Source organism: Anomalospiza imberbis, chromosome Z (assembly GCF_031753505.1).
Source record: "Anomalospiza imberbis isolate Cuckoo-Finch-1a 21T00152 chromosome Z, ASM3175350v1, whole genome shotgun sequence".
Lineage (NCBI taxonomy): Eukaryota > Metazoa > Chordata > Aves > Passeriformes > Viduidae > Anomalospiza > Anomalospiza imberbis.
Window position 1 is genome coordinate 61,121,853 of NC_089721.1, and position 26,046 is coordinate 61,147,898.

At 38.8% G+C, this 26,046-nt stretch overlaps 2 protein-coding genes across 8 annotated transcripts in view; one reads left to right on the forward strand and one right to left on the reverse strand.

Moving 5' to 3' along the window:
* The window catches only part of IDUA (alpha-L-iduronidase), a 46,594-nt gene that overhangs the window by 8,019 nt on the left and 12,529 nt on the right, over positions 1 to 26,046 (reverse strand). The window contains exons 3-9 of the mRNA XM_068176069.1: positions 5,685 to 5,767; positions 4,982 to 5,089; positions 4,239 to 4,334; positions 3,544 to 3,746; positions 2,930 to 3,109; positions 1,065 to 1,281; positions 265 to 480 (exon numbers count right to left, since the gene is read on the reverse strand). Of these exons, the coding sequence (XP_068032170.1) occupies positions 265 to 480; positions 1,065 to 1,281; positions 2,930 to 3,109; positions 3,544 to 3,746; positions 4,239 to 4,334; positions 4,982 to 5,089; positions 5,685 to 5,767 (1,103 nt within the window). The remainder of the gene's footprint in view (positions 1 to 264; positions 481 to 1,064; positions 1,282 to 2,929; positions 3,110 to 3,543; positions 3,747 to 4,238; positions 4,335 to 4,981; positions 5,090 to 5,684; positions 5,768 to 26,046) is intronic.
* Positions 1 to 26,046, forward strand: part of SLC26A1 (solute carrier family 26 member 1) — a 36,885-nt gene that overhangs the window by 5,148 nt on the left and 5,691 nt on the right. Inside the window, exons 1-4 of one of the 7 annotated variants that reach the window (XM_068176064.1) lie at positions 12,169 to 12,239; positions 12,582 to 12,685; positions 15,474 to 15,556; positions 18,731 to 18,810. Coding sequence is in view for 1 of the 7 variants with exons in the window: in XM_068176062.1 (XP_068032163.1) it covers positions 15,474 to 15,556; positions 18,731 to 18,810 (163 nt within the window). In the remaining 6 variants the exon portion in view is untranslated. Of the gene's footprint in view, positions 1 to 12,168; positions 12,240 to 12,581; positions 12,686 to 15,473; positions 15,557 to 17,524; positions 17,589 to 17,679; positions 18,502 to 18,730; positions 18,811 to 24,358; positions 24,495 to 26,046 lie in introns of those variants that run through there. The other 6 variants (XM_068176063.1, XM_068176062.1, XM_068176067.1 and 3 more) reach the window with 6 other exon arrangements.

A 26,046-nucleotide genomic window follows, 5' to 3' on the forward strand; every position in this document is an offset into this window, starting at 1 on the left:
GTACACTGAGATCAGTAGTTTTCCAAAAAGGTAGCACTTGGCAGTTGCCATTAAAGGCAGGGTCAAAGTGTAGACATTAGGAATGAACCTTTCAAAGAAGGACCCTGTTATATCTCAGAAAATCTAGGAGTTCACAAATTATGACAGAGGAAGCTAGGAAATTAATTCACTCTTACAGTGAAAGGTAACACAGTAGAAGTTTTCCAGCTGCTATTCTGTCTTAAAGACCACTTAACATGAGCTGTCTACATGATATTTGTTTACCTCTGTGTTTGGGGAAGTGGGTGGCATTCACTATGACAGTGCTGATGTTGGATGAAGTCCTGTTATCCTCACTTGAATACATCAGTACTGTAGCTTGCCAGCTGTCTGAGGGCTGTGTCTCACTTGGGGTGTGCACAGATGCCAGTACACCAACTGTGCTGTTTTGAGCGCTTTCATCTCCTCTGATCTTCACTTCTGCAAAAATTTGCTTTTCTCCTTTAAAAAATGTGACAACTGTAAGCATCACTGTTAGTCAGTCCTGTGTCAGAAGCTGCAGGGTCAAAGCATGCAAATAGATTGAGCATAGGTTGAGCTACGTTCTGCCTTATTTTAGCAGTTATAGCCTCCAGTCAGATATATTTTACAACAGCAGAGTATGTACATACTACAGCAGTTTTTATGCTTAGCAGTTCAGCTAGCAACATGCAAACAGGTGACAATGAATTAATTTCTCCCTGCATGCATCTTTCAGCTACAGGGATTTCTTAAAGGCAGTTGCAGCATGATGGGATGTACCCCTTGCATCACAAGAGGGAAGTACCAGTCAACAAAAAATGAGTGGTTGGCACACAGAGGGTATAAACAAAGCACTAAGTTAAATCAAACAGATAACAGACTCTCAGGAATATTTTCTGAAATATCAATTTGTCTGAGGAAATGAAGTTTCATTTTCTTAACACAGCTAGTAAACAGTGAGTAAGGGAACTCATGCTTTTAGGAATAGCGAGATGGCTGGAACTATCTTTCTTAGGCTGGAAACTTCTAGGTAGGACAGGTAATTGATGTGCTCTTTACTATACCTAGCAGTGCTAGCAAGCCCATGGCAGTCAGCACTGGTTTCCGCACCATCTGGACATAAGGTGGCTTTGTGTTGTTCATCTGAAAACGTGCTGTCAGAGTCCGCTGGGTGAAGTAATGGGGGTAGTAGCTCAAGAAGGCATTGTCATTGCTCAGTAAGGAGTAGTTGATGGTGTTGTTGGCTTTGGAAATGAGCAGGTTTTGGTGCTGGATGATGACCTGTGAAATCATGGAGAAAATGAACCTTCACCTTGGAGAAAAAACAACAAGCATGCAGTCTCTGTATTTTTTTTCTAAACCTTTACAGCATTCTGTAAAGAACTGTCACTCTGCTTTTTAGAAAAGACTGAAGAAAATAACTGTTTATCATAAGTCTTGGAAAAACTGTACTTTAGGTGATATATCAATCACTGTAAAATCTGAAGTTCCTGCATAGTTAGTTTTGCCAGTAGTAAGTCTCTGAAATAATTAATACTAGAACTCTTCACAGATAATGAATACATTTCCTTGTCTATTGCACTTCAAATGATGCCCCTCTGTCTTGAATACTTAATTGGTAATCAGGATTTACCATCTGAATTAAATCTAAATGGTTATCCAAATCTGGAGTTGCTTTGTACCCACTACATCAGTGTCTGTGAGCTGGTCCTGCATTCTGTTTCTCAATTAGTCATTTTTCTCACATGGTGCTAACTTGGAATTAATTCTCCTGGTGTTTCACTGGTTGCTGTGCTGCTCTCCTGAAAAACGTCAAAGTTCCCAAATTCTCTGCTTATTAGATTGTGCCTGAGTATCAGAATTAAGCAGAACTTCAGAAGGTTGACAACTGAACAGTCTCACAATTGTGTCTCTGAAGGAACACAATGCTTCAGCTTCTATACAACCAAGTGTTAATTTTCCGCTGGTTGTGTCTTTCTTTCGCCCTTCATATCACCACATCATTATAAGCACTCCTATTTTGTCTTGCAGACTCTCTGTGATGCAGTCAATGACTTGTTGCCTTAGAGAAGATGGCTTGTATATGCAGTCTCGGGGAACTGGGAGCCTTTGTCTCCTCAGGAGCAGCTGATAAGATGCATCTTTTTTCTGGGTGACATACATGCTCCTGTGTTTAGGAATTATTCCTTTGTAAAGGAGCACTTGGACTCTATGTGCTGTTAAAGGTAGTGGGTCACAAAGCACCAGGCCTGCAGTGCAAGTTATTACTATGCAGGGGAAGAGTTGAGCTTGCTCTGGGGCTAGGGTGCAATTACTGCAGAGGTGGGAATGTTGAGCACTCTCTTCTCCTTCTGCTTTTCTGGTCAACATCAGTAATTACTAGCAGTAATTAATAAGATCATGTATACAGTCAGTATCCCAAACCAAAGAATGGACTAAGCCGAGAGCTCAAGGCACGTCTTTATTATGCTTGATGTCTCGTGATGAGATAAACTTCCGAATGAGCTGGGAAATAATTCTCACATATGTGAGGTGACAGCCAGCAGTACTGACATCAGAGCAGTAGTATTGCATGGAGAGGGCATGTGTGGGAGTAATCTTATCAGATGGATCTAACTGGGGGACTGTATACATTCTAGAACTCAGTTCTCTAGCAGTTCCCTGTCAAGTTCTCAATTTGGTTCTGGGTTGGACTTTTTTTTTTAAGGAAAGATGAGGAAAACAAAAATTAAATTAAATTTACAAATTAAATCAAGCTACTAAAATGAGACTATTTAGGGAAACCCCCTACTGCACCAGTAGGGAGATCTCCTTTTTTAAGATCTATTAGTCTGAGTAGCTGCTTAAAAATTAACTGTTAAGTCTATTTTTCAACTGCAAAAACACATCAAGGGATACTATAGTGCCAAAACTACCAATGAACTGTTACCTTTACAACCATAGCAGCATACGTCACATCAGCTCGCCAGAGCTGTGGAATGGACCATCCAACCATTGGATCTGCTTCATTGTTATATATGGCAACAGAAGAAAAACTTGGAAACAGCTTCTGAATTTGTTGAACTGCTTCTACTTCTTGTTGCAAGATGTAGAGAGAATTCCCATCTCCCTGCAACAATATTTCATATCTCCTTAGTGGTAATGAGAAAACAGTGGTAAACATACAGACATAACCTAGAGTCATAAACATAAAACATATTCGGAAAACGAATTCCTTGGTCACCAAGCTGCTGTGGACCAACAAAACTGGTATTTTTACCTCATCTACTACAAGCATGTGCTACTTGCATGTGCTCCTCCTAGAATACAAAATGGAAAATAAGTAGAAGAGCTGTTTTCCTTTGGTAATTAGGCAAAGACAAATTTGCTTTGAGTTGAAGTCTTGTAACTGAACATCTTTAAAGTTTTTCAAGAATAGGTAGACACGCTTCCTGCTATAGACTGGACACTCATCATCACCATCAACTTTGTAAATCAGAATAAAATATAACTTTGATTGAACTGATTGAAGAAAATAGCTTTAAACTGAAATCTTGGACTGACCTTCTTATGGAGAGAGATGTAATCCAGCCTTACACCAGTCTCCCCTGTGAAGAAGTTGGTCCCATTGTAGCAATGACACAGAAGACCCCAGCACATGGGTGACTTGGGTAAGGGATGGAAAGAATCCCCAGGCCCTCCAAATTTTAGAAGAGGACTTGCTGCTCTTAATCCTTCTGAACAAGCATCATAATAGTTGAGAAACCCTGAAGTGCAAGCAGATGAATATATCAAAGATGGTAATTCAAAACAGAAACTGGATCTAAAACTACAAAGAGATATTATAACTCTGTTATTTGATTTATTTGCAAGACCTCATGAATTGGGACTACCCTTTCCTGTGCACTGACAACACAAGAAGACAAGAGAACTTCAGTGAGGAGTCTTCCTCTTATTCCACCCTTCTCCCCTTTACTGCTACTACCTTTCTTTATAAGCAATTAATGAACTGCATCTTCTTAGTGTAACTCCTGTTTTGTTTTTTCTGTGCCACAACCCCTGATACTCAAGTAGGGAATAAAGTGTAGCCAGTAACATGACCTTAGCAAAACAGATTTGGTATGCCTGTCACACTCCTTATCATTGCTGTCTACCTTACTTCTCTGTCAGTGTAACTTACATCTCACTGTCACCCCTCTGCTCACCCCATACACCTGTCTCACTTCACCACACTCAGAAGTGCTCCAAAACATGCTCACCTTTTACTGTCATAGACACATTGTCAAAGTCGTGGTGGTCTGGCTCATTCCACGTCTCAAAATTCCATTTAGCAACGTGCTCCAATCCATACCTATCTGTATGAGAGGTCTCATTTATCAGTGAGCTGCATATCCAATACTAACAATAAGTTACTTATACAGACATTACTATTAATTCAGGCTGCAGGTGAGGCTCAGCACCCAGAACTATCACGAGATCATTTCCCTCATTATTTTTAATAATGAGGGAAATGTAATTTGTGAGTTTCAAAATGATTTCTCATTTTTGATTAAATGCAGCAATATTTGAAAGACATGGAAGGTGAGAGAGAGATGACTTACAGCTTTGTGATTAGGGCACTCACCTACCCTTATTTCAGGTTGAGCCTTCTGCCTTGTTAGAAATATTTGAAGCTGGCATACGAGAAGTGTTCAGGTTATCATGCTCCAGTGAAAGCTGGTAGTTTGCAACCACAACAATATAACAACGTTAAAAGTCAGTCCTTCGAGGCAGGTCAAATGTGCTACCCAGAACACTCTATTCATTCTGGATGTTGGCCATGGATCAGTAAAAAGAGGGACTATTATCCCATGGTCTCCATGGTCTGTTCTGGCATGTTTGTTTTCTAGTTTTGTGTTGAAATCCAGGGTCTTGAAATTGATCATAATACACAGAACTTTTTGAAGTAGCTAGAAAGGATTATGACAGAACAAGTAACAAGGCTTTTCTTTCTTTAACTTACCTATGTATCTCTTGGCCAGAACAGTAATTAAGTTTCTCCACTGTACTACATGTTCTTTATCTTCAAAATCTAAAAAATATCCTGATGGATTCCCCATCAATTCAAATCCTAAAAAAGACATAAGAAATTGGTCTCCTTTTTTTGTGAATGCTATCTCATTTTTATTAATGAAAGGTTATCACATCATCTGAAACAAACTTGTTAATGAAGAAGCATAATTAAATTGGTTCTCTTTCCTGTTTCTACATGTTGCCACCAGAAATATTTCAGATTTGAGGTTTTTTACTTGTTACTTGTCAGTGACTATAGTAGTCAAAGCTAATAGCTGTCAACATAAATGCAGGGCTCAGAGGAAACTTGAAACAATGGATGTTTGCATAAATTTATGGGAATTTATACCTGGAATACCTGCTTCTCTGGTTCTTTTAGGTATACATCAATGGATACAATATTCTCTTCAAGAGATCTATTTACAAGTACAACCATCTGAAACTGCCTTCAAAGGCAATGTAAAACCACTTGTGTTGTCTCAATTGCTATAATATGATTTTGCTCACAATGGGATATGATGTAAAGGCAAATAAGTAAATAATGAATCTTTTATCAAAGCCAGCTTTGGAAAAGCTTTCTAAGAATATTCTAATGATTGTACAATATGGACGAACAGATATACCAAGCTGTGGAGGCAGGGAGCTGTCCTTACCTGGAATCAGCTTATTTTCCCACAGGTGATCCATAAGATTATCCAAGGCAGTAAAATCATAGTTAAGTTTGCCATTCACCACTCTGAAGAAAAAAGGTAATAAAAATACAAATGTAAATATTATAGTAAAGATAGGACTTGATTAGTAGATAATGAGTCAGATGGCTTCCTTCTCAAAATGTGTTCTTGGAATTGTACACAATATTCCTTCCTCTAAAGTAACAGGTGTTCACCATAAGCAAATCATGTCTCTTGACTAATCCATGCCCTTTATCTATTTTAGCAGCAATAGAAGCAATATAATATATGGGTCTGCTTGCTGAATTCTGATTTTTCACAGAATATTAAGATTTTAAACTCTCTGATGAAGTAAAATTTACATAAATTTTCTTTTTTGCTCAAGCTGTTTTCTCAGTTTTCATTGGATTACCCACTGCCAGGCCAGCTCTTTTCCCACTGCCCCATATGCAGTCTTTCTTAATGTACTTCTAATCTGCAGTACATAGTATAAATTACTTAGTAGCACTCCATATGAATTTAGGTCCAGATGAAAAATAACTTTGTATCTTTCAAAGAATGCTGAATTCATGCACACAATGTCTGTAACTTTTACCTCATTGTAAGCATAATACTTCTCCTGTACTCCCAGGATCTCAGCCTGCAAATCTTTCATCTGGCTTTGAATAAATGCATTCAAAGAGGTAGCACCCTATGATGCATTACTTTGTGTCAAGGAATCTTGCAGGAACACAGGTACCAAAATGTGGACATGCACATGGATGGGGACACTGGAATTCTTTTATCCAGGGGATGAAAAGACATTTGCAATTTATATGTGGTACACTAGAAGATTTGCTTTAAATTCCTGAAAGGCTTTTCTTGCCTGGCATTCAGTAGAAACAAATACAAGGTACTATGCAGGTTAATTTCCCACAACTTCTGAACTTATGGCCTGATTTAACTGAAATCTGAAAGGGATGGAGAATTTTTGCCAGTATGAAGTGCCAAATAAGAATTAACAATGAATTTCTGTTGAGAACATTCTGTTAGTGTGACTTACTGATGTTTGGCCCAAGAAACAGCCTTGGCCTGGCGGCCAAATTCTGGCCTCAGAACAACCTGAGCAAAAGGCTTTTTAAGCACCTTTGACATAAATCCAGCCTTGGTCACACAGTGGCACTGAGTGAAGCCTTGGCAACCCCTCTCAAAGCTGATTTCTCCAACCATGCCAGGTCACTACAGCTAATTTTTCTGGTACAATGCAACCTGACCACTTATCCTGAAGTCTTACCTGCTCTTTCACAGGCACTTTGCCTTTGCTTGGGTGGAAAGCTATACAAGTGAACTACAGATGCAATGCTGCAGGTATGATGGAAGGGGGAGAGACAATCACAGTTCTTGCAACTGATCAGTGCTAGCATAGCATGACAAACAAACAGGATTAGACATGAGAAGGGGGCCATCAGCAGAGTTCTTAAATCAGTGCTGTGTTCATAGTGACAACTTGCTTCTTTCTGTACTTCTCCATGCATTTCTGAGCCTCTTTGATGTAGATGCTTTCTCTGTGCTTTCTTGTCAAGGAAAGGTTTTAGTGAAGAATCTGTAATATCAGTTCCAAATTCCCAGAGAATTAAGAAGGGCTGACAGAATTGCCCAGTGAATAAATAAGGGAACTATTGAACATGAAGAAGACAAATCTCTGACCAGGATCTAGAAGAGGAAGACAAGGCAGGCAAAGTAAGTGTAACATAAGCCATATCCACTATGCCAGCTCCACATGTTGTGTAACAAAGCATACATTCTTAGGCTGGTCTCACTCTTTTACTAAAGACCTGAATCAGGCTTTTTCTTTTTAAAGTATATCCTACCACCATGACAGAATATGTCATGTATGCGGTTGCTGATGAGCTTAGGGTTCCTGCCCAAGTCAAATGGTGCAGCTGTAAAAGAAGGAAATAGCAGAAAGAAATTTATTTGCTTTAGTATACTTTAAAGTATTTTAAAAGTCACTGTTGAACTAAAGAATGGCCATTTGGAACCTTTTTTTTTTTTTTTTTTTTTTTGCTTAGACAGAGGTTTAAAAAAAAAGTCTGATTCCAAAGTTCAAAGACAATTTTTTTTTGCTAAAACTAGCTCTGCTCCCTCAGATCCATTAACTATTTCCAGTTGTACCCTGTGTTCTATTGAATTATTTGCTTACAGGCACACTTACAGTCAGTGTGCGTAAGAATGATTAACTACGCTGTCTTGTAAAAAGTTAATAATGCCATACAGATAAAAGCAAAGGAACTACAGTCTTCCTGGCTTCAGTCTAAGGTCTACACAGTATTATGTGAAAATATAAGCATAAATAAGCATATAAAATATAACCATAAATAAAACCTTCTATATGATGCCTGTACACTTAAGATCCCAGGACATTTACATTTTTCCAACTGCACCAATTAAGTAACACATTTAAAACAGAATGCCATTGCAAACTACGACTGAGTGCTGGTACATGAGATCTTTTGTTACGTGTGTAGGTGTAGAGGCACTTCTTACGTTCTTTGGCTGACCTGTCACTTTAAAAGAATCTCTTCTTCCTACCAAGTGGACCAGACAATATGCTCACATTAATAAAATGATTACTTGACTGACAGGATTGACACTTGCTCAGATTTTGATCTTATACTTACCCATACTACATTCCTGATGTGAGATCGATGCATTTTTTACAGCGCATACAGTACCACTAGAATCTGGGTAGCATGGTTGCCTGCCATGTAGTGACTGTAAGCCATGCTGACAGTTGCACTTGAGGCACAGAAACTGGTACTATTTACATATGTTCTGCATGGACAAGATTGGCTCAACTGCCAGGCCCTTGCCAGGAGTGTTCTGAAGACAATTTTAGGACACTGAAGACCAGATCAAAACTGTTACAGGCACATGACAAGGTAAATGCATGGCAGAGGATAAATCCATGGCCAAAGTTGTTCAAAACATCTTTCTACATCTAAACTGTTGGTGGAACACCATGTACCTATGATTGGGCTCTTGGCTGCAAGCTTACAGAATTTTACCATCTATTTTTTGCCTGCTCTTCTTCCAATCTTTCTGTCATGGTTTCTAGATACCACTGCCTTCATTTACAAGCATGCAGAAGATTACATACTCATAATTTCATTTGAGTGCTTGCAAGACTACAATTATTCATTGTCTGCTGTCAGGTATTTTGAATGTCAAGCAGCAATCACTGTCCTGTCTGTGGCTGGCTTTCAACTGCTCTTCAGCTGGGATTTTTCCAGGAAGCTTACCACATAGACCTTCTTCATCTTCAGTCATTATAAACAACTACACTAAAGCACATTTACTGGCATTCTGGCACCAAGGCCCATAGAAGCACCAGGCCTGAGGCTGTTATATTCCAGAGACTGTTGCTTGCTGGTGAGGAAGCTTTCCAGTCTGTATCATGGTCTCACTTCTAAACCCATGTGCTGCCTCTTGGGAGCAACAATCATGCTGTGAATATGAAGAGCAGTGATGAGTACAGGGGGGTGTCTGCTGGTTGTCACAAAATCTGGTTGCTCCCTTCCTTGGAAGGGTTTGCTTCATGGGCAGTCCTTTGCTGAATCAAAGGCTACAGGCCCATCTTAACAGCTTTCCACTACCTCTTATTACTGAAGTAACGTTTTCTCAAGTATAGAGGGAAATTCTTTTCAGGTGCATAGGCAGCACTAGACAGCTTGCCAAAGTGTTGTAAGATACTCATGTTGTGCTTCTTATCCATAACACTTTCAGCCTACCCTCATTCACAAACTTAATCTCTTGGGAGGGCAGAGGTAAGACAGCTTTAGCTGTCAGCACCTTGCATCACAGCCAGATCTGCTCCAGCCAGCACAGCTGCAGATACAACTCCTTAGCCTACACCTATTGGTCCCTCCTGTGCCCAGCATCTGTTGCCTCTCTTCTGCCCTGCATTGATCCTGTCCAGGAATATTAGTTGCATGCCCTGGAAAATATGTGCACACCCAGACATTGAACCAAATATCTTATCTACAGAAAAGAGAGAACAAAAACCACAGGCAGGGAGTGTTTCCATTCCAAGTGATCTTCAGTCAAGTACTGAATCTCTGATAACACGTCAAGCTAACTTTATCAGACTTTATCATAATGTACTGAATTAAATCTCCTGGTATAGGAAGCCTTGTGGCTTACTGTCAGTAGGTCACAGCCAATTTAGCAATAAAAATGTACCAGAGATACTATGTTGAAGAGAGCCTATGATTAAGGATGGCTGGGAAATACCAATAAACTAGAATAGTACTCATCCTGACATTCTCATTCAGCTAGTATGGTCCCCCTTTTGCGCTTCTGTTAAACAGAGCTACCATACACACCAAAAGCTGACATAATCTGGCTTGCTTTCATCACTATCTGAGAACAGCCTCTTTGGGCAGTTTGGCCATAGTGGCTGGCTAACACCACTCCCACAGCAGCACAGCCTGCTGACATCCTCATTGGGAGCTTCTACTTGGAAAGACTGCTCACCTAGTTGCAAATGTAATCAAGAAGCAGGGACAGAAAACTGGCACAAGGTGTTAGCAGAGGAGAGATGCAACTCACACCCGTAAAATTTTCAGCAGGCTATTGGCCAACCTCACACTTGGAAGGTGGACTCCATGAAGGAGTCACCTACAAAACCCCTTTCTCCATTGAAGGTTTTCTGTGTTACAATCTTAGAGAAGCAACAATGCAGTCTAAGAGACTACCCTGCTATGGCAGTATCTAGTACCTCTGCTGAGATATTTATATTACATACCACTATTCATCTGATAAAGATCCTTAGCTGTGTGGCAGACCATTTTTGCCCGCCGTTGTAAGGGGGTTCCCGCAATCATAAACTCTTGTCCACAGTGTCCAGGTCCAGGATGTGGGCCAATAGTAACACCATCACCGTTGTTCTTGATAAGTGTAAATATGCATGATAATTAAATTCCCCCTCTCAAGACTAAATGAAGTGAAAACAGGTCTTGAAGTAAGTGACTACTATAAGGAGTGCTCATAGATACAGTGTCCCAAGTAATTGTTTACCACCTTTCTAGAATCCATGATGCCATTTTAGGGATTGTAAAACTCCAGAACACACTCAAGAGTCCATCTACCCTGGAAAGGACATTAGTGTCCAAAGTCAAGCTGTTCACTGCAAGCAAACAATAAACTTCCACAGGTTCCCACAACAGTAACTAATGGGGCAACGAACAACAGTAATCTATGCCATTTCAAATTCTTGCTGCTACAAGGTAGTCCAGAAGGAATGGTCTTCAGAAGTGCCTGTCTTTGCTTTTAGCCAGAACAGGCTGTTAAATGGACAAGGAAGCATGTAAGCTTAAAAGGAGAGCATCTACAAGATGAAGGTCAAAAGCCCTGGACAGAAAATGTCAGCAAGTTTATTTTTTTTCAGAGGAGAAACTTGTTGCCCTCCAAAGTGCCTCTTACAACACAAAAGGATCCCGCCCCCTTAGTTTTTCTAATTACTTTTGCAGCTATGAGGAATGAAATGAAGCCAATTTAAAGATCAGGGTTTTACAAAGACTATGTTTGCTCCAAACCCATCAATTGTCTACATAAGCTTCTTGTTCTGCTGAGTACTTAAAAAACCTCTGGACCTTAAAAGCATATCCTAAGGGACTGTGAGCACTACTGAAATGTTACCTCAGAGTATACAAAGGGCTGAATAGCCCACATTAACATTCACCTTTCCAGAGGCTGAATTCTTAGCAGTTCTCTCCAGGTCTCAGCAGTTTCAATCAAAAACCCTACTAGTCTGGTATTTCAGGTTTAAGTACAAGACCATTAATAACTAAGAAATTAGTAGACTTCTGGGTTATTAATAAACAACACTTCCCCCTCCTGAATTGAGTGGAAGCTAACAATATAATACTCATTCACACTAGATCTGCTTCTACCATGTTCTTGCTCCACTTGCTCTCGCTTCCTATGATCATTACAGATAAAGTAAATAGGCTCCTGTTCACAAAATCCCCATAATCCAAAATAATCACTATAACCTGACAGTTTTCAGACTGATGAACACTGATTCTTCCTCCCTGGTGGTCCCCAAGCAAAACACAGCCTGTGCTTTTCACATGCCTCGCTGATCAAAAACCTAAATCAGAGGCTTTTTCAAAGGCCAAAGACTACCACACCCACACTAAATAAACCGCATATTTTACCACTTCTGTGTCTATTTATAATCATTAATATTTTTCTTTGCATTTGCTTCTCAGTTCTATCATTTGTCTAAGCAGGGTTGGAAAATCTGCTTGCTTTACAATTAAGGCACAGCCTCTGCACAGAAGCACAACGCCCAACGCTTCAGTCGGTGCTGGCCCACACTTTGCACAATTCAGTCACCCTATAGCAGGAATGAGTCAGCCCAGCAGTAACAGGAGGATGCATTACAAAATCATGGAGCCAGGCAGCATCCAGCCTCTGCTGATGTCACAGCTTGTCACAGTTAATCCATCCGCACAACCAACCAGCGTGGTACATGCGCAAAAAGAAGGATGGGTATGAATCCCTGTGACTTAGGAATACACCGCTTCAAAAATGGAGAATACATCAGCTGGAAATCACTGCCTCTTCTACAAGCCAGCCAAGAGGCTGTGCATTCAGCTGAATCCTTCTATTTTTTAAAAAACATAAAAATAGAAATGACTTTGATTTATACAGCATCTTAATAAGCATCTTTGCTCTTTGAAATCAGCAGTGTTTGAGCTTCACCTTGCAAAGCAACTCACAAAATCCTTGCTGTGATCTGGCAGAAATTCACAGGCACAGAATTGCAAGCAAACAATGGATGTTTTCAAGCTGATGCTAATCACGGCCTATGATTTTCCATTTCTTACTCAGCCTGCTTTTGTGAGCATAGTCTCAGTCCTTCTTTCAGCAGTGAGCGTGCTGTGTGTGGGGGGAAGAGAGAGGCAGACAAAGCACCAACAGCTTCCTGTGCCGAGGTGAGTTAGCCTCAGAAAATATTGTTAAGACTGTTGTGTCTCTTCTTCCCCCCACACCCCTCTTCCCCATTAAAACAAATTCCAGATGAAAAAGAAGAAACAGGCTATACAAGCAGTTTAGGCAAAGGTATATGCTATTTTAGTATCTGACCTCTCTAGACATGTGAACATAGCCAATCAGATCACCTAGGCATGGACAATTCAGTGTCATGAGACCTTGTGATCCCTTGTTCAGGTTTGCTATGTTCACATTCATTTGCAAAGGGTACAATTAAATAAGGTGAAATAGCAGAAAATGCTTTTCAGCTGATTCTTCACTACAGATTTAAAGGCTTGGCAAGTGACTGAAAGGTTCAGTCACTGTATGTGAGCTGACTGTTAGAGGATACCTTTCTGATTGAGTTTGATGTATGAAATTGATTGATTTCCTTCTACATAACACTTGGCTATAAGTAAAATGTTCAATGTGGTTTGATGCTGCCCTTGATGATGGAACTCCAAATAAAGTCACCTATAAGCAAAAGTTTTGAAATGGGCTGACAGGGAGACTAAATCAATAATGAAGACTAAAGATGCACGAGGAAGAAAAAACATAACCAAATGCTAAAACTAGCTTACTTTAAGCATAAAACTTCTTTTGGCACTGCCTGGGAAAGCTGTCACTGATCTTTTCTTCCCAAGCAGTGACAGAACAGTTCTCTGTATGCATCCAGCATTCTAATTCAAGTATGCACAATAGTGCACCTTCTGAAATGAGCCTCCATGGTACATATTTGACTTACTGTTTTCCTTTCACAGTTCTGTTATTATCACCTCTTCATGTTCACATGTTTATTTGCTGTTTATGCTCCATCTATTATTTTGCCTGCTAGCTGTACAAGGAAATACAGTCCAAAAGTATGTGACTCCAACCATATCACAGAAAACAGCTTATTTACTGCTGTGTAAATCGTAACATTGAGAGGGAATTATTGCCCTCCCTGCTGCCAAATATGCAACAAGAAACAAATTCACCAATGCTTTACTTAGTGTGCTCTCGCAAGCACTTTGCTTGCTCATGCACATACTGTAATTGGACCTGAAATTTTGCACTACTGCACAATGTATTGCTGTAACCAGGTATTTTAACTTTTTCCATTCTCAAAACTTGTTTCCACTTGTCAGGATGTGTACCAAGAAGCATGTAAATGGACAAACCAACAGTCTAAGAAAAGAAAAGCATGGAGGTATATAATTAAGGTGTGCAGATTTTCAGCTAGATTTCTCAACTGATGCACTTCTTTTACATCTAAAATACAGACAGTGTGTGGTGTCTGATGAAGTCCAGCAGCTGCTCGATCTATTTTGTATATCAGATGTAGTTTCAGGTGTGCCTTTCTCTATCAATCCCTGATTCCCCATGGGCAACTTTATGTCTAACTTGAGTATGTCACTTTGCAAAATGATAACAAGTTTATTTTCTAACTTACTAGAGTTTAATAACTTCTGATGGTGAAAAGTCACATTGAATATGCCTTCCATGTCTTGTTCTTAATCCTGAAGAATTTTTGTGATGAGTGGTTTCTGAGTACTTCAGAACTGACAAACGGCCACTAAAAGACAATCTGGAGAGTGCAGTTTTTTAAATGGCATGCCAGTGTCTGCTCTTCACTCTCAAATATAAAACATAATAAACTTCTTACAATTAAGGAGGTAAAACTAGCCAGTTGCATTTATAGAGTTTTATATGAGATGCAAATCTAAAAGTCTCCACAAACTGAGATCTGATAATTCTATCTTGAACCTGGGTTTGGCATTACAATTTAGACTAGTGGTGTATTATTATATACAGTATTGATAGCTCTTACATTCCATGATCTTCATGTTCATGTATTACCTTTTTTTGTCCTTTCCTCCCCCATCCTGAAAATCTTCCACTAATACGAAAAATATCTCCCCTTTCAATATAAACATGCGTTACATTCTGTGTTTTTAAACATGAAAATTTACTTCACAATGCAGTAAGAACTCATCTATTTTCTTTGCACCCAGAAATGGATTTTCAATATCCAGTTAAGATTACATAAAATTTCAAGGAATGGGTGAACAAGCTCCAGAATTTCAGAGAGACTATCCTTGCTACATTAAATTTGCCTCTATGATATACAAATATCAGTAGTAACATTCATCTTCATCAATAAGCAGGCTTTGCTTCTACAGTTCTGGCTGTTTGGAGATGAAACAACAAGAGTTTTTCTCAGAAGGCAGGAAAGCTCAGACATTTTATACTCAGTGTCAGCTGATGTATGTAAATTCTTCCTGTATGTAAGATTTATGAGCTTGACCCCCTTCATGCTTTATTTCAATAAAAATGCTTTTTCAAAGGGCAAATCTCAATTAGTGATCATTGACAACTAAGCACTAAGTGTACGGACAGCTCCACATACTTCCTGCCCTAATTTCATTTAACACTTTAAGAGTATTTTTTCATCTAATTGAAGTTAAAACCCCTGAAAACCCCAATTAAAAAGACTATAAAAAGCTATGTCAGGACTGCAATTCTATTTGAACTCCACACAGTGTAACCAGTTAATTAAAGCAGAATAGCACAGGTGAGTAAGAAGTCAGAGGTTACCAGCTTCTGTAAGGTAATGATTTAAGGTTATCCTTTATCAGTGATTCTACTCTACAGGACAAAGATTTTTCAAGCGCTAGTGTTTATTTATATTATCTCACTGTAAACATTATGAGAGCAATAACCAATTGGCCCACACTATATCATGATACAATTTGTAATCTCTTCTTACAGAAAGCTGTGATCCTGAGGCACTGTGCTACTGGGTGGTGATACAAGAACTGTTGTGGAACTACTGCAGCTACTTTGTGCCCTTGGTAAGTGCTAATCCATTGGTTCTGTGTTTGTAGTGGGAAATAGAAAGGGGCTTGAATGCTAAATGATAGCCTTCCTCAATTTTGAATATACAAATCTGCATTGAATCTTGCAGATCTCAGTTTCTCCTGGAAACTGTACAACAGGAACCGCAGATGTTTTTGCTAAAAAAAAATCAATAACATGACTCTCCACATATATACATAATTTGTAGCTGCACCAGGCACTTGTCACAGCTAGAGAAGGAATGTGGAATGCAGTGCATAGTGGATTGAAAGGGAGTGGATGCTTACTTTCAGAGTGCCCATCTTTCCTATTAAAATGCAACCAAATGTGTGCTTTTTAGGCACATCACCTGCTCGCTATGATATAAATTACAGACTTGAGAGCATTTTAAACAATGCAGGCATTAGGATTAAGAGGTTTTTTTAATTCACTGAGTTTCTGAACTTCCCACACTTGCACAGAAGGAAGAACGTGGCTATTACAGCTGGACTATGTACTTTTGAAGATTAGATATTATTGACTGTGACCCAGTAAACAAACACTTTTAACTATGATTCTGTGATTCTAAGATTAACTGTGTGTATGTGACTAATTTAGCATTATTTTTTTAATAGTTAGGTTACTAGATATGAATTATATGTAGCAATACCATGATTTTTTCTGAAATAATCTGAAAATCCTCAAGTAAATGTGTCAACGTCAAATATATTTTATATCTTTACATCATTTATTTCATAAATACTTCTGTTCAATGCTGCTTTTAACCCTTTACAGTTTTTAGACAAATTGAAACTGTTCATCTGTTCATAAAGATAAATAGTAAGTCATACAAACAAAAATCACCAGTAAACTCAAAATTAATGGCCAATGATCATCATTCTTTTCTACTGTAGTTTCTATTCTTAGAGATGGGTGTTTCACTGTAGTACCTCTTTTGGCTGTTTTGGCCCATTACCACTGTTTCACTACTCAGCAGCTGACAAGGAAAGACAGCACATTTAGAACTGGAGCATATTTAGAGTATTAGTGTCAGTGGAATTCAACCAGGATGCCAGGACCAGCCCACTCAGAATTACTGCTGGACTGAAGCCTTGATGAATGACTTCATGTAATGGAGTATGAACTCTCATCTCCATAATCCACTAATGAAACTTCTGCTGTCAGTATTTTTGTATGTTAAGTAAAACTTGCTCATCATAAAACACAGTTCTGTCAAAACTACATAATTTTCAAAATTTCTACAGACAGAGTGAGAGATTGCTTCATTTTGTCACTTTTTTTCCTGTGTGGAACTGTCCTGTCTAGAGATCTTTATCCTCACTGGCACTGTGCTGTAATGAAAAAAATGTTCAAAATTATTATTTGAAGTTTCTTTCTTTTAGATTTCAAGAAGTGCTATTTTTAGGCTAGCTTGAGGCAAAACAAAGTTACAACCAACTTTATACAGAAGAGGTCAAGTGCTAAGTATACAATACTATCCACCTTTCTCTTAGGAGCCTGATATTGGGAAAAGTACTGTTGAAATGCAGAGAGATCTCTGTCAAAAAAATTGCAAAGTTGGGCAAACCCCAATTATTCTGCAAATTCCAAGACTGCAAATACCAGAAGTAACAGAGTTTCCAAATATTGTACAGGAGTTGAAAAGGAGAAAAAGCTTACTTAGGTACTGAAGCAGTTGGGATACACATTTTAGGAGGTCACTAGACAAGATAACTCTTGGCTCTAAGAATTAGATAGTAAAATAAATGAAAGGATGAATTTGAGAGACTTGAGTTTAAGTTACTTTATTTTTAATGAAGAAATACCTCAAGGCTAAAATTAAATTAACAGAAGCAGTGAAGTCTTCTATTCTGTAGATCACAAAACCAAAGAAACACACTATCTTTGTGACCAGTGTGGAAAATTCGGTATGCAGATAAGGTGTACTACTGTATCTCCCTTTTTCTAGGAGGTATTTGAGCAAAGGGGAAAGGGATAGGAGTGGTTGACAAGACCTTCCATAACAAAGAAGCAATCAACAGGATTTTGGTAGGACTGAAACTACCTTCTTTAAATTTTGTATTTAGAACGCCACAACTACTACCACCAAGTCTAAGCTCCTAGTAGTAGCCAGTAGTTTTATGACCATTTTAAGAATCCATGACCAGTCTGACATCACAGAAGTTCTATTTCTATTCCTCCCTCACCTAAGTTTTGACTTTTCATTTACATATTTTTTATGTTTTCCTCTTACTTATAAAGAGCAGCAAACAACTTTTTTGCACGGGGATAAAAGACAATGTTGAAACCTGGCCCTCTCTAGTCATGCTTGTGTGCCAGCAACACAGTCTTTTTGTGGCCTTGCAACTCCCATCTCAGATTTTTACCACATGCCAGCTTGTGCTCTTCCTTGGCTGAGAAATAGACACATCTGCTCATTCCTTAGCTTGTAGGCCAGCTGAATACAGTTCCTGCAGGTCATGGCCTTGTGCCCAACCTGTTAATCTGCACTGCTTAGTAACCATTAAACATTACCTATCACCTTTGTCAAGGGGAGGAGATGGATGTTTATTTATCACTTGGATAGGTCTGCACTTATACAAAGATCTTAAATAACTGAGAGTGAACTTGGTCATTTATATACCTCACAAGAATGAAGCAGACTTTCAACAGAAGTCTATCTTTGTCCTACTGATCTGCTGACATTATGAAGCCTTTGGTTTACACAGAAGCAAAAAATATTGTGATCTGAATGTGCTGACATGTAGAAAAAGAACTCCGACCTCCAGCTCTCCCATCCTATGCACTGAGCAGAACAGGACTTACACCAGCCTGCAAAGGATACAAATCTCAAGCAAGACGGAAGTTCTATTCATACACATTGAACATGTAAAATCAAAAGCTAATGCTACATGAAGATGCATAAACCAGATCAAATCTCAGATGAGAAGTAGCTTCAAAGGTCAGAGATGTGCTAGCCCAAACTCAGCACAATTTTTGGATCAGTGCTAGTTAATTAATAATCTTATGCATTATTTAAACTCAAATCCTCAGCTAGCGATACATATATATCCAGCTTTTCAAAGTGATACCAGTGACAACACACTACCAAACACCAAGATCAAAATTCCATAATTACCCATTCTTACCTTGAGGAATATTTAGCTAATAATTATCCTTTATGCAAATAGAGCAATGTCTGGCTGAAGACTTCCATTCATTCTCACGTGCAAAACCAGAGCTGGTACATTCCTGTCAAAAAGCTATCCAGGTAAGAGATTTGTCTCCCTTTCTGTGCCTCTGAATTCAGGTTAATTTGTTCTTTGTCTATTTTCAAAGGCGCAAAACTGCCTCTTTTCACTTACTTTGCTTGTGGGGTTTTTTTTTGGTTTTTTATTATTATGTTGTTGTTCATAAATATTGCTTGTAAGGTAGAAACTGGGCAAAAGTTTGTAAAACATACAGTCAGCTGTAAATGGTACAGCAACTATCTTTCCTGCAACCCTCATCCAATAGTTCAACCATTTGGTTAGTTTTTATTTCTATTTAAGGAAACAGGCTTCTCAAAGTACTACATTGATATTGAAAGTGAGCATTTTCTTAGTGCTCAAGTACAAAAAAGTTTCCAAAATACTGTCCTTATTGCATGTAGTAAACACAAGATGCCATAGAAAACGACAGGAAAAACCATGAGAATGAACTATCAATTTCATTTTCTCTGTGACAGCTTAGTATGGCTAAAAAATATCCAACAAAACCACAGGGCAGAACACAGAGCTTAGTATTTAATTTCGTGAATGATGACCAGGGTCTTGAAAAGCTATCTTGAAAGACTTCTGTTTTTTTTTTTTTTTTAAATAACAGACTTTCACTTTGAAACAGCTACTTTCCCAAAAGCAAGAAATCTGATTTTTAGGAATGTTTTTTGAATCCACAGCAAATGCCTATTTAGTGGTCATGTCCTAAGACTCTCCAGAAGAATAATGCTGTCTTGCCTTCAAGAGCGTGTCAATAATTAGATCAGCATTTTCTGGAATCCTTGCAAAAAAACTGTCTCTGCAGAATGAGTGAAACTACTTGACCATGTATCTGCATGAATGATCATTCCCAAAGATGATCTTGATGGGCCAGCCTTAACAATAGGTGCTGGCTGACTGCCTGAGTTCCATTGTAGCCCCCTCATCAGCTCTGGTATTGTTACCTGTCAGTGGCTGTCACCTTACTCACTGGGATATGGAACTGAGAATTCTTGGGAAAACAAGACTTGACACACAGCTGCTGGTGAATGCAGGCATTTAACAGAGAGTCTAACTTGCCTGGAAAATCCTAAACCAATTTACAGTTGAAAATGAAAATTGTGAATTGGAGATTTTAATTAGAAATACAGAAATCTGAAAGACTCTCAGAATAAATCTCTCCTTAATATAGCAGTTTAATTTGCAGAGGACATGATCTGGCTTTCCCGACTTGTAGAGACACTAAGCTGGAATGCTATTTCCTCTTTCATGTTTGAATTAGTATAACATTGAAACTCAATACAAAAATGCTTAGAAGCAATAATATTTTACCTCTATACAGTGAAAAAACTAACCAAACCTAACAAGGTTTGATTTTCCTAGAAGGCATTGCCAGGTTCTGTGCCTGTAGTCTGACAGCTTGCTGGGTCAGTGTATAAATAAATGGTTTTGGTTGCTGGCACCGTGCTTAAGCCTGCTTCAAAGTACATCTTAGTTCTAAAGATGAAAACACAATAGCTAACACAAGACAGAGAGAAACATTCACCTCACTTGTTCTGTTTTAGTACCCGATGACTTCTAAAACTTTTAGGTTATGTTGAAATATCTAAGCAACGCTGCAGAACAAAATATTAATAAATCAAAGCAATAGGTGCTAAAGCAGTATTGTCTTATATTATATGCAGCTCAGGGGACTTTATTTCAGACTAATCAGTTCTCACAAACTAAACGTGCTCCTCACATCTGTTCAAATTTGTCCAAAGCACCAATTGCTGACTTATGTTTTTATGCCACCATAAAGGGTCAAAGTGCACTGGGGCATAGTTTCTAGGTACCCTCCTCTGAAAAGAAATCCTATTTACAAGAATAACACACCCCTGTACATTGAATCTATGCACCACAAATGAGCCTAACCAAGGAGTTTCTTCAAAATCGTGTCATTGCTCAAAACCAGAACAGTAACATAACCATACCCATTAGAGCCAAGAAAGGTTTCTATGAGACAGAAAAAGCTTCTGATATGAAAGATGCGCAACATGAACAATTTAACTCAACACACGTGTTTCCAATCAAATGTTCAACTAGACTGATGTCTCTCATGTTTTTCAGTGAGTTATGCAGCAAATAAATACAAAACCCACCCTAACCACATTAGTTTTTAGTGGATTTTCATAGTTTAAACATGGAGAAAACAGCAAACATCGCATGACTCAAAATCTTTAAATGGCTCTATCCTAACTTACACGTGAACTCACTATTTCAGCAAGTGAACAATTATACTATTAGCTGTGATACCATCTTACTTCTGTTCTAAATAAAGCATTTAAAATATCTCAACATAGGGAGACAGGCTCACCGTCACTACTCCCTCCTGGGCTTTATAAAGATACAGCTTCAGATTTTTTGATCGACAATCCAGGATGGGGAGGCAAAAGCATGCAAAAGAATGAAATTTTTGAGGGTTATGCTGTTTCACAAAGAACAACTTATCCATTCAGAATGGTTATACATGCATCAGCAGAAACTGCCTGACAAGCTGCAAAGAGAAATCCCACACGAACGTACTGTGATGAAGGTTTCTTCCCGTGCAGAGAGATTTTGTCAAGCCACAGGCATGATAAAAAGACAGGAAGCAAAGTGGGACTAAGGCCAGTTGGAAAGTCAGCAGTTTGTTTGGCTTGAATGGTTCTTTCCCTTGTTTCTCTTTTTCACAAAATAAACTGAGTCAATGCATATAACCTGAAAGAATGAGTGGTTCAGACAAGGTTCTGCTCAATTGCTTTTGCTCATATGGTCAAAGGAAACTTGAAAAAACTTCACTGTGAAGATTCCAAACATAAAAGTACAATTAAAAATAACCAATTATAATATTGGTTATTATAATAATATATTATTATAATTGTAATTCTATGAATGTTACATATATACATGAATGTGCACACAAGTCATCTTTCACTTGTTTAAACAGTTGTTCTACCAAAGTCAAGTGCAAGGAACTAACATGTTTTATGCTATGTTCTGCTTCATCTGTGCAGCCCTGTTAAGAACAGCTCTTTCAGCAAATGATGACTTGAATAAAATGCAAACATTATCTTCTGTGGACCTCTGGAGGAAGAAAGGGAGGAATAGTGGGTTTCCATTTCTTAGTGTGGCCTAAGCTGAAAATGGGTCATTTGGTGAACCAGTAAAGGAATCCACCTACTGACCCCGTAGGGCTACTGCATACTGGTCAAGTATTACCACTTTAGAATAATGGTGGTGGATCTCAGTGCCAGAATCAGAAGGCTGGAGTCTGCTCGTGTGCATAACAGCAGACAGATCTCCTCTCCTCCATTCTGTCTTTGGAGATGGCAAGAACATTGGAAGCTCCAAGCTTTGCTAGGCTGCATAAGTGTACAGGGTATAGCACATGTCTGTGGTGGAATCCCATTGCCTTCAGGTGAAGCAATGAGTTACAGGCCTCACAGCCTGACAATTATTGGATTAAACAGCTGAAAATGGGTTGCTGATAACAATGCCCCTGCCTTTATTTGGTGTGGCTTAACTGCATTCTGAAAGCAACAAGGAAGCTTTAAACATTAACAGTTTCTGGATACCAATCTAGGTTGAGAGCTGACTGCTTAACACCTACCACGTTCATTTGACATGGAATCTGAAAGCATACATAGCAGAATAAACAGTTACTTACAGGAAGGAAACCTTTATTTTCAGGGAAAAAAAAAAAAAACAAAAACAGAAAATTACTTACTGTCCACTTGAACAGAGAAGAAACATACTTTACTGTACTACCTTTTTTTTTTTTGCAGGTGGGGGAGGCTTGGTTGTTTTTTACAAAAAGCTATTATTCTGATTATCCAGTATGGCAGTATAGTTAATATATATATTTGTAAACTATCATTCAAACATAAGATCTCTTAATAGACTTCCAAAGAAATTATGTTAAAATCATCTTATGTAATAAAAATCACTATTATCCCTCAGGGAGCTGCACAAACAACACACATATCTGAGTTGTAATGGGGTTTCTTTGTAAATACCAAATTACTTCCAGGTAAATTGTATGAGATTAGAGAGAGGCAGACAGCAACTATGCAATTAAATATATGAGCCTAGTGTACAGAAGCTGATGCAATCTTTTTTATGCAGCCTATTGTCGTGGTTTGACACAGAAGTGAAGTTTCTCAAAAAGTTGTAGTCAAACCAATCAGTAGTCAAGTTTAGATATTGATACCTAGAGTGACCACCGAGGGCATGGACACACCTCTGAGAACACAGGGGGTTAAAAGCAAGAACTCCCAGGGGAACTCTCCCTTTGGTTCCGGTCAGAGTGCAGTGCAGAGCTCCCCTGCCCAGCCACGGGCTGGGTGGGAGAGGGGAAGCCATGTGGACTGGTAGAGGTGGGCCAGGGGCTGAAGGACTGGAACCGGGCGGGCCCCCTGCGGATGGAAGGGTGGAGAGAAACAGAGATGCCTTTGTTCCCACCCCCAGAGGGAAAGAGACAGAGAGCCTGACTGCACCTGGAATTTGCTGGCAGAGGAGGAGAAGCGGGGAGGAGGGGGCGGGGGGGGGGGGGGTGGGGTGGGGAGATGCCCAGCCGTGAGAGTTGGAGTTCTGGGCAGAGATTTCAGCCGTCCAGGGAGTCTGAGACTTTTAACCCTTTCCTGGGAAATGAAAGCTTTGTAAAATATTAGTCCTCCTCAATTTAAAGTAGAAGAAAGATAGTCTGGGACCTGAGATGTTAGAAGAAGAAATTTTTTAAGTTGGAGGAAATGATGGAGTGTCTTGTGGCTGGACTTTTCTAAATAGCCATAGACTAAACCAATTACTCCTGCAAGAGAGACTGCATTTTTAGGGGTATGCAATAGTGAGCCAAGAGACCTGCTTCAGCAACTACCAACACAAGAGTAGAGTGAACAAAGAAGACTTGAGGAGAGTGTAGTGATGCCTTCTGTCTTCAGGAAGAAGAAGAGACCCTCAGCCCCAGTGGAGGAAGAAAATAGGAAGGACTGTGGTCCCAAAATGAAAAGCTGAACTGTTGTTACTTTTAGTCCTTGGCAAAGCATCCTTAAAGGAGCCCTATGAGCAGTCTGTCCATGCACAGTGGTGAGAGCACTGTGACATGGAAAGGAGAGTGTCACCATGGCAGATTTTCTCCAGGCGGTTGCCATGTGTGACATGGAAACACAGGAGGTGGCAACTGTGTTTCCTAAAAAGTCTATAGTGCAAGAGAGACTCTTCTGTCCCTTAACAGACTAAGTATTAATTATCTGAAAGGCAGCAACTTAATCAGGAATCACGGGTGCTGTCTCACTGTATTTTAGTAGAAATTGGGTGGGGGGAGGAGGGGTGTTTTGGAGAGTTTTCATTCTAAATTCTGTGTGTCTTTCATTATAGTAGTAGTAGCTTAATAAAGTTTTTTTTTTCCCCTTTTGTTTTAAGCTTAAGCCTGCTCTGCTCTGTTCCTGATCGCATCTCACAGCATTTATTTAGAAGGTGTATTTTCATAAAGGCGCTGGCACTACGCCAGCGTCAAACCATAACACCCATAAAAAGCACTCACTGGATATTGAACTGCCCACTAGCTTTTAAGTATGTTGAGCAAGGGCACAATACTTATTTCCTGGCTGGCTGAATTCATTTGGCTGTAAGAAGTGAGTGGCATTTAAATAAGGACTTGCTGTCCTGATGCACAAGTGTCTCATTCTTCAAACTAATTTAGGTAAGACAGGAAGTACTGGGATTTTGCCTTTTAAAAATGAGTGTCTTTATTACACTTGCTAGCATTCTGTATTTGGTAAACTTTATTCATATGCTCTTAAGTACTTCACCTGGTGTTGCAACTTCATTTATCTTTTCTGTCACCTTTGCATTCTAATAAAGACTAGATCCAACCTATTTTCCTGTCCAAGCAGATCTTGGCTAGCATAACTGTGCAGTACATTAGGGTCTAAAATAAACTTAGCATTGATAAAAAATGGACATGGATCTTTATAAATTATTATATTAAATTGTAATTATATATATATATAATTATATATATAAATATATATATATTATGATGGAAATAAACCTTACTTACAAACACAAAGAAATGTATACAATGGGAGCTAAAAATGGGTTTATATAATTGGGATGGATAAAACTCCACTAATTTTTAAACATATATTTAGACTACTATGTAGGTTATTTTCAACTTGGACAATCAGAACACACATTTCTAGCAAGACTCTCTACTCTGTCTTTTACCAAGTTATAAATTACCTGTAACACCTGAACATCCTGTTTTGAATTGTGGTTAAACTTTGCATAGCCTTAGAAATCATGCTGTATCACTTATATGTATGCTGTATCATAATACCTGGGAACTTGTTTATAAGTTCTGCTCTAGTTACAGATATATAATAATCTTATTATTGTTTTCAATCTGGAGGCAAAACATAATTATTAAAATATTGAAAACTATTTCTAAGCAGGATAGACAAAAGACTTTCTAATAAGCCACTCTCTATTTGGACTGCTCCAGGACAAAAGCTTACAGGCTATTGATAATCTGTTTTTTTGCTTTTCAATTATGTTTCCAGTTGGACTCATTAACACTTTTTCTAAATTCGGAATTCAACACCTTAACAGGCTGTTACCTAACATTAACAAATCAAAATGTTCTTCTTAACAACAAAAAAATCCCATGAAATTTACAGGGAATCCTGTCAGTAGCAGCTAAACTGTGTATTAACTGTTAAAACCATTAAAATTTACCAACAGAATACTGTGCCAGTAAGTCTACTGCAAGTTTTATGAAACTGATGGGTACAGAGTCTGTCTCTAAACACTGAAAGAGGAAAGAAATAGCTTTCACTTGTAAATGAAGACACTAAGTTTTGACACTATGGCAATGTCACTCCTGGCACCAAACAGCTCTGATGCAGAGATCCTGGCTGTTAATGACACTGAGAGAGGCGGAGCCTAGAGAATGTCTGTTTTCCTAAAAGTTCTGCATACTGTTGTATTAGCACCTACTATCTTCATCTAGATCAGTACAAGTCACTCCTTATCTCCCACTACTCTTATATGTGCATCCTCACACAGAAGTCTCTTCTTTCCCTCTACTGCTAACCAGAAAAGATTTGCCACTTGGCATAGCCCGTTTAACACTTGTGTGTTCTTATTTTATTTTTTTAGCTATATAAGTTAGGACACTTACATGTTTTGCTTCTTAGTCATGTTCCCACCTACCTCAAAATTACTTATGAATGCGCTAAGCTAATTTCAAT